Genomic DNA, 9264 nt, shown 5'->3' with positions numbered 1-9264 from the left:
ACTACACTGTGGTCAGGAACTACACTGTGGTCAGGTACTACACTGTGGTCAGGAACTACACTGTAGTCAGGTACTACACTGTGGTCAGGTACTACACTGTGGTCAGGAACTACACTGTGGTCAGGTACTACACTGTGGTCAGGTACTACACTGTGGTCAGGAACTACACTGTAGTCAGGTACTACACTGTGGTCAGGTACTACACTGTGGTCAGGAACTACACTGTAGTCAGGTACTACACTGTGGTCAGGTACTACACTGTGGTCAGGAACTACACTGTGGTCAGGTACTACACTGTGGTCAGGTACTACACTGTGGTCAGGAACTACACTGTGGTCAGGTACTACACTGTGGTCAGGTACTACACTGTGGTCAGGTACTACACAGTGGTCAGGTACTACACTGTGGTCAGGTACTACACTGTGGTCAGGTACTACACTGTGGTCAGGTACTACACAGTGGTCAGGTACTACACAGTGGTCAGGTACTACACTGTGGTCAGGTACTACACTGTGGTCAGGTACTACACTGTGGTCAGGTACTACACTGTGGTCAGGTACTACACTGTGGTCAGGTACTACACTGTGGCCAGGTACTACACTGTGGTCAGGTACTACACAGTGGTCAGGTACTACACTGTGGTCAGGTACTACACTGTGGTCAGGCACTACACTGTGGTCAGGTACTACACAGTGGTCAGGTACTACACTGTGGTCAGGTAGTACACTGTGGTCAGGTACTACACTGTGGTCAGGTACTACACTGTGGTCAGGTACTACACTGTGGTCAGGTACTACACTGTGGCCAGGTACTACACTGTGGTCAGGTACTACACTGTGGTCAGGTAATACACAGTGGTCAGGTACTACACTGTGGTCAGGTACTACACTGTGGTCAGGTACTACACTGTGGTCAGGTACTCCACTGTGGTCAGGTACTACACTGTGGTCAGGTACTACACTGTGATCAGGTACTACACTATGGTCAGGTAATACACAGTGGTCAGGTACTACACTGTGGTCAGGTACTACACTGTGGTCAGGTACTACACTGTGGCCAGGTACTACACAGTGGTCAGGTACTACACAGTGGTCAGGTACTACAGTGTGGTCAGGTACTACACAGTGGTCAGGTACTACACAGTGGTCACGTACTACACTGTGGTCAGGTACTACACAGTGGTCAGGTACTACACTGTGGTCAGGTACTACACTGTGATTAGATATTGTAGTTAATGCTCAGACAACAGTTCCAGCGCCACAGCTCAGGCAACAGTTCCAGCGCCACAGCTCAGGCAACAGTTCCAGCGCCACAGCGCCGGCAACAGTTCCAGCGCCACAGCGCAGGCAACAGTTCCAGCGCCACAGCGCAGGCAACAGTTCCAGCGCCACAGCTCAGGCAACAGTTCCAGCGCCACAGCTCAGACAACAGTTCCAGCGCCACAGCGCAGGCAACAGTTCCAGCGCCACAGCGCAGGCAACAGTTCCAGCGCCACAGCGCAGGCAACAGTTCCAGCGCCACAGCTCAGGCAACAGTTCCAGCGCCACAGCTCAGGCAACAGTTCCAGCGCCACAGCGCAGGCAACAGTTCCAGCGCTACAGCGCAGGCAACAGTTCCAGCGCCACAGCGCAGGCAACAGTTCCAGAGCCACAGCTCAGGCAACAGTTCCAGCGCCACAGCGCAGGCAACAGTTCCAGCGCCACAGCGCAGGCAACAGTTCCAGCGCCACAGCGCAGGCAACAGTTCCAGCGCCACAGCGCAGGCAACAGTTCCAGCGCCACAGCGCAGGCAACAGTTCCAGCGCCACAGCGCAGGCAACAGTTCCAGCCCCACAGCGCAGACAACAGTTCCAGCGCCACAGCGCAGGCAACAGTTCCAGCGCCACAGCGCAGGCAACAGTTCCAGCGCCACAGCGCAGGCAACAGTTCCAGCGCCACAGCGCAGGCAACAGTTCCAGCGCCACAGCGCAGGCAACAGTTCCAGCGCCACAGCGCAGGCAACAGTTCCAGCGCCACAGCTCAGGCAACAGTTCCAGCGCCACAGCGCAGGCAACAGTTCCAGCGCCACAGCGCAGGCAACAGTTCCAGCGCCACAGCGCAGGCAACAGTTCCAGCGCCACAGCTCAGGCAACAGTTCCAGTGCCACGGCTCAGTCAACAGAGCCTGGGCCAGGAGCAACACAGGTGTGGGGGCTCACCTCCCGCTAATTTCGGCTCCCTCATAAAGTTGTCAGATTATAATGTTATCGCGGGAGACAGAATTTTATCCCGGGAGGAGGCAGCGTGCGCCCCGGACACAATGCAGTTCCCCTCATTCTTATTTTACCCTCATTTTCTTTATTTTTTTTCCGGAAGACGGCGGCAGAGCGTGGGAAGATTCCTTTAACAACGCTCTATTTCCCTCGGAGGCGAAATCGCCAATTTTATCGAGGGGGATGGAAATGGCGGAGTCTTCTGTGACTTCTTTCGCCATTATTTACCAGGAGTTGAATATTAGATCCAGCTGCTGTTTGCTTTGGCTGGTGGCCTCCAGCCCTGGCCTCACCCTACCCTACACCCCTGGCTTCACCCTACCCTCCACCCCTGACCTCACCCTACACTCCACCCTTGGCTTCACCCTATCCTCCACCCCTGGACTCACCCTACACTCCACCCCTGGCTTCACCCTACCCTCCACCCCTGACCTCACCCTACACTCCACCCCTGGCTTCACCCTACCCTCCACCCCTGACCTCACCCTACACTCCACTCCTGGCTTCACCCCACCCTCCACCCCTGGCCTCACCCTACACTCCACCCCTGGCTTCACCCTACACTCCACCTCTGGCCTCACCCTACACTCCACCCCTGACCTCACCCTACACTCCACCCCTGACCTCACCCTACACTCCACCCCTGGCTTCACCCTACCCTCCACCCCTGGCCTCACCCTACCTTCCACCCCTGGCCTCACCCTACTCTCTACCCCCTGGCCTCACCCCTGGCCTCACCCTACCCTCCACCCCTGGCCTCACCCTACCCTCCACCCCTGGCCTTACCCTATGCTTCTACTAAGCCTCCATAGAGGCTTTACCTCTCCCACAACCCCCATCTGGGAATAAACAACCCGTCGTCTTAAGTTGTAACATCACAAAAATGATGCATTAAACGGCCCGACCCTAACCATACAGAAGATTCACGAATTGAAAACGTGACAGCCTGTCAGGTTTGAGAGCCGCTATGATTTTAGAGTGCATCATATTTTGGTCGTTGGAGCTTTTTACGTTAAAATGTGATGTACTATTTTAAAGGACAGGTTGGATAAAAGCCCTCTCATGAACCTCTACCTGATCTTACAATTCCGTTAACCCCCTGTCAGAAACTGCCGTCACTCAAACCCCACCCGATCCTTCCTCATCCTCCCAAAATCCCCTGTCTCATCCTGTCACTCCCAACCACCATCCAATCAATCCTTCTTATCGTTCAAACCCCTCCTGAACCCACTGTGGGAAATTTTACCCACTATATCAACATTATTATCTAAGAAATGTATTATTTCTAAATCAATATCAAAATCATATCAAATCATATCAGAATCACTACAGATTCATTAAAATCCTACATCTGGATCCTACATGACATTACCACCAATATATGGTTCTTGAAGGAAAAAAGAACCAGACAAATCCTCATCTGCTACGTAATATTACACAGATGCATATAGAAGTAAACTTGGCATCTGACAGCTTCACTTACTTCACAGATGGATCAGTAGACCAGCGGGGACAAGAAACCGGAGCTGCAGTTAAAACAGGAAACCCTGTAAATAGTTGGGAGGCTCTCAAATGGGTGTTCGACTTTACAAACAGAGATGTAAAGGCTTTTTAAAAGGCTTTGGAACATGCTCTTGCTGAACACCGACAACATGTTATCATACATACAGACACTCATGAGGAAAACACCCTCACGAGTGTCATTGTCACTGAAAGTCAAGTCAAGCTCAATTGAATCACTTCATATAAATTGAATATATATAATCGATAATATACATTAAGTTAACAATTGCTTGCCTAGTTATCTTTAATTTATCATATAAGTTTATCATATCGAATATAATCTTATGTACCTAGTTAACAGAACTTGGACCACATTTAAGGTCATTTAATTGCATATTCATATATATCACTTCTACAATACAAATTGTTGTGTTTATTAGTATATGAATATTGGCTGTTGTAGTTATGATGCTAGGCTGGACTGTGTATATGTTTAGATCCATGATTTAAACAGAACCAGTATTCAGTTATAGAACTGAGTTAATTAAATCGTATCCTTGTATTAACAATACAAGCTGATGTGTCGAATTTTCTTCAAGTGGATTGAGGATCTTCAATCAACTTCTCCATTCACCCTAAAGGACCCCACCTGCCCATTACAGCCCACAGTCTGTCGTTAGGAAAAGAGGCGCTAGGATTTACGACCCTGGCTAGGGACTTTAGTTGAATTAATTTTGCATACAGTATTTTTTTTTAATTTAGTACAGTACAAGTCCCTAGTAGTTCTCCTCGTAAAAAAAATCCACTCCCATAGAAGTGGGTGTGGACAATTTTTCCACGCCCACTTCTATCCCAACCCTCTGTCTGATCCTATCCCTGAGCTTGGTTGTGCCTGTATGCCCTCGTGCCCCGTACCTGGACAATTGATACCCTCGCGGTAGAGGCCAGAATACCAGCATAATGCTCTTAACTGGCTATTAACTTAAGTTAAGGTTATCCACATGCACGTCCCATGAATCCACGCGCGATCAACTCGCAGAAGAAAGGTGATGGAATTACATTAAATTATTGAACATGTTTCAGCGGGACCAGCTTCATCGTTTAGATGTGGCTAGAGGAGGCACAGGACGCTTCAGGTGTTCTACAGCATCTGTTGTGGCTTGCAAGTTGCATGTGTTGAAGGTTCGGGCAGGGGTGATGGACAGTTGTCATGCCACAGCAAGTTTTGAACTCTTATAAATAGCATCTCAGTCAAGCTGTTAAGGGAACGATTCAATCAAACACGGGTCTCAATGTGTCCAGAGTAAAGCATCATTAATTTAGAAAAAATCCGAAGGCTTAGAAAGCATTAATTAAATAAACTGAAAACAAAATTACAGCCTCTCACAGCACCTTGTAAAGCTTAGTTTATTAGTTAGGCTTCAACATGATAAGTTGTTTTGGAATGTTTGTTAATGAAATAATTTTACTTATCACTACTTGCGGGATGACGGGTCGAGACCTGTCACATAAATTGGCGACCTTGCCAGGATTCGAACCTGGAATCTTCTAATTCAAGGAAAATGGTAGTGGCTCGCGAAATTGACTTAATGTCTGAAAAATGACATTATGTTTTTTGTTTTGGGTCCACTGGTCAGTTAGAATAAAGACACTTTAGTACAACAGTTTCTTGATGTTGAGAAACCTTAGGAGGACGGCCTGCATGATTGGCCTGCGAGGACCAGAGGAATGAGCCTACGGCTGTGTGGGAGCTGTGGGCCATTAAATATTTATTTAATATTTAAATAATTTTCCACCATATTTTGAATTACATATAATTCAAAATAAAAACAATAGTAAGCGGTAAAATATATATATTTTCTAATGAGTAAACATCGTTACCTGTATGAAACCAAAAATCTAAGTGCCATTGCTTTCTCGTCTTGAAGATACATAGCATTTTAACACAGGAATCAAAGATGCAAAATAATGTTTACTGTTGCTTACTTATTTCTTAAGTCAAGCGAAACACAGCAGGGGAAATGTTTGTTAAATGAATGGAGTAAACATCGAGAAGGTAGCACTTATAACGAATAATAAAGATGAAATAGCTACAAAATATTTGCTGCGAAATAATTTAAACTGCGTTTAAAAGCGCAAATAAACAAATTCACAGGATGACTTACTTGCAAAGAACATACTTTAAGTAGCCTCTAAATTATATTGGTGTACAAAATTAAAAGTGTACATCAGATTCAGATTCTTTATTCAGGTAAAGGTACATACATTGCAGATGAGTTACAAACATAATGTTGGATTTAAAGAAAGAGCTAGTACATACAATACCTAAAGCCACTAGTACGCATAGCGTTTCGGGTAAGCACATTCCCGTTGTATGCATTGGATCCCGTTGTATGCATATGTTGTATTCACATTCGTGCATGCAACAAGACATGGAACAATGGAACTGCATTGCATGGATATAACAAGCTGTTATGTATCAGAAAATATCTGATACTCACAGGTGTGAATAATATTGTATTTGCATGTAGTGTGAGTGGTTGCATATTGTATTTGAAAACATTGCATACTGTATCTTATAAGTCACTTGGTAATGTAGATTGGTATGAGAGGGAGTGAAGGAGTCATGGGTTTGTCTGTGGAGTGAACGAGTATAGAACACGAGGCTTACGTGTGTGGTGAGGGCTAGTCAAGTGTTCGTGTTGCCAGCTTGATTCATCATTTAGAATTAATATGTTCTTTTTAGAATGTTTATGATTTTAGTTATTATTGCAACACGTGTGGAGTACTATGCTAGTATGATTGTGTCAGGTTGAAAATGGTTACTTTCGAATGTAGTGTGTTAGTTTAGAGTGATGTGAGAGGTATCTGGCAACTTTTAGGTGAGGAAGGAGGCGGATGTTGGAGCAGAGCAGCTAAGCGTCGCTTCAGTAGAGAGCGGTGGGCTCTGGCGAAAGGTTGTTTGTTAAGTAAAGTCTGTTGTGTTACAGTTGTTAGGTTGTATTGTATGTAACAGGTCTGGCATGTTAATAATATTCATATTAATAATAATTATTATTCCCAAGTTAAAGTGTGATGCCCTGTACTCTGGTTTTAAGTAATTCTTTTGTTTTGTCATAAACTGATTTTATCATTAACCAAGTATTGATTTTCCACCATTACTCTCTAGATTGCCTTGCTTTATATTACTTTTGGGTGCATTTCAATTCTTCAGAAGATAAAATGAGCACAACAAAACTAGCAGGACATAACACAGGCTATGCTGGAGTCTGTAATTAATTTAATCATTAAAATATGTGTAAGAAAAAGGAAAAACTTTCCCTTTCGTGTAAGGTGTTATATAGCGGCCTTTCGTCTAAGGTGATAGATAGCCACCTTTCACCATATTTGCACTTGGTCTAGGATTGTGGGGGAAAACTGACTCGTCGGGTTTTATTATTTACTAGCTGTACCCGGCCATGTGTTGCTGTGGCTCAGTAACGCAAGTGCGTTGCTGAGACGCACCAACCTTGCCGTGTCCCCCATTCCTCCCAACCATTCCCCCCTTCTCCCATCCCCTCGTCCTCCCAAGCACTCCCCACCTCTCCATCCCCTCATCCTCCCAGCCACTTCTCACTCCTACATCCCCTCATCCTCCCCACCATTCCCCCCCCTCTCCCATCCCCAACTCCACCGTCTCCTTGTACTCACCACCATTCCCCACTCCACCGTCCTCTCGTCCCCCCCCACCATCTCCCATTCCCCATCCACTTCGTGCTCTATACCATTCCCCTTTCCACCGTCCCCTCTTCCTCCCCACCATCCTCCACTCCCCTGTCCCCTTGTTCCCACCATCCCCTCCACCATTACCCCCACCAATATCCCTTTCCTCCCCACCATCCCCCCACTCCTTCCCCTTGTCCTCCCCACTCCTTTATCCGACGAATTCCCAAATGATCTGATGTTCCCATCACTGAAATATAAGAAAAACTGTTAAAAAAAATGAAAAAAAAAGAAAAAAAACTATACTCACAAAATGAGCAGTATGGTAAACAACACAGCTCAATTCCAATGCAATGTAACACAAAATAATTAAATCAAATTGAAAATAAACCAAAATCTATGAAAATTCAATTTATCACTGCAATCGGAAACATTGAAAAGGAATCATAACATATTTAGTATAGCGTGTGTTGCTCATACGTACAACAGATGGCATTGTTTCTTAAAAAAAGAATGTTTTTACCTGTCACAAGTGTGGTATCTGTACATATACTTACGAAATGAACTGAATAGTAAACAACACAGGTTAATACCAATGCAATGTCACACAAAATAAATAAATCAAAATGAAAATAAATCGAAATCTATGAAAATTTAATTTATCAATGCAATCGGAAACATTGAAATGGAATCGTAACATATTTAGTAAAACGTGTGTTGCTATTACGTGCAACAGATGGCGTTGTTTGTTTAAAAAAATGGTTTTACCTGATACAGGTATGACATCTATATAGTAGGTATATAAAAACACGCGTGTATTCGAATGAAACGTTGTGTCAAAATTTCAAAGCATGCAGGGAAGAACTTTTGAAGATTACCGTGTGTGTTGCTCTTATGTCCAACAGATGGCGCTGTTAAAAAAAAAAATAAAAAAATTCTGTCACAGGTGAGGCATGTATATAGTTGGTATATAAAATCATGCGCCTATTCGAATGCATCGTTGTGTCAAGATTTCAATGCAATCGGTAAATAGGTTTCGAAGATTTCCTTCACATGAAAAAAACACAGTTTTTCCAAAAAAACATGTTTTTTTTCCGTCACAGACATGACATGTATATATTATGTTTATAAAACCCCGCTCGGATGCGAATGGAACGATGTGTCAAAATTTCAAAGCAATAGGTGAGGAACTTTAGGAGATTAACGATTTTTAACAAACGAACATTTAAATTTTTATTTATATAGATTTTAATTACAATTATTTATTTATTTATAATTTATTTCTGTAATAATTTATTTCTTACGTTAATATATTTTTTTTATGATAACGGACTATGATTCTATTATAATGGACTGTATGATACGATAGTGGATGATTCTAATTTTCCCACAAGTAGCTCTCTACATAAGTTGGGGAAGTTATTAAATAGATTAATAAAAAATAACCGATTGGTATAAATTGTTAATAATGGTTAGTAATAAGTAAAAGCTTAGCTGTATTGTAGAATGGGCCCTGGCCAGCCAGATATGGACACGAGAGATCGCATAAACTGAGTCTCCTAGTGGGTCAGGCTATTTAGCCTCATCACATGTCAGGTTTCAGATTCAGATTCAGATGTTTATTCAGGTAAGGTATATACATACAAGTGATGTTACATTAATGGATTGATATATAGATAGAGCTAGTACATACAATGCCTAAAGCCACTATTACGCAATGCGTTTCGGGCAAGAAAAACATTAATATCTAGAACTTAATACTAATTGAGCATAAAGAATAAAAAGTGTTGAGAACAAATACAAATAAAG

General features: G+C 43.8%; 1 protein-coding gene across 1 annotated transcript; it reads left to right on the top strand.

Annotated features, from left to right (window-relative positions):
• The first annotated feature begins 1234 nt into the window (after positions 1–1234).
• Positions 1235–2206, top strand: LOC138358034 (sericin-2-like). Its single transcript, XM_069315502.1, has one exon. It carries the CDS (start codon positions 1235–1237, stop codon positions 2204–2206), a length of 972 nt encoding a protein of 323 aa, XP_069171603.1.
• Positions 2207–9264: the final 7058 nt, after the last annotated feature.

The sequence above is a fragment of the Procambarus clarkii genome, chromosome 81 (assembly GCF_040958095.1).
Source record: "Procambarus clarkii isolate CNS0578487 chromosome 81, FALCON_Pclarkii_2.0, whole genome shotgun sequence".
Lineage (NCBI taxonomy): Eukaryota > Metazoa > Arthropoda > Malacostraca > Decapoda > Cambaridae > Procambarus > Procambarus clarkii.
The sequence above is the reverse complement of the archived record's forward strand: the minus strand, read 5'-3'. Positions and strand labels throughout refer to the sequence as shown.

Excerpts from the sequence above, each read along its gene's own strand:
- LOC138358034 (XM_069315502.1), top strand. The coding sequence starts at position 1,235 with ATGCTCAGACAACAGTTCCAGCGCCACAGCTCAGGCAACAGTTCCAGC.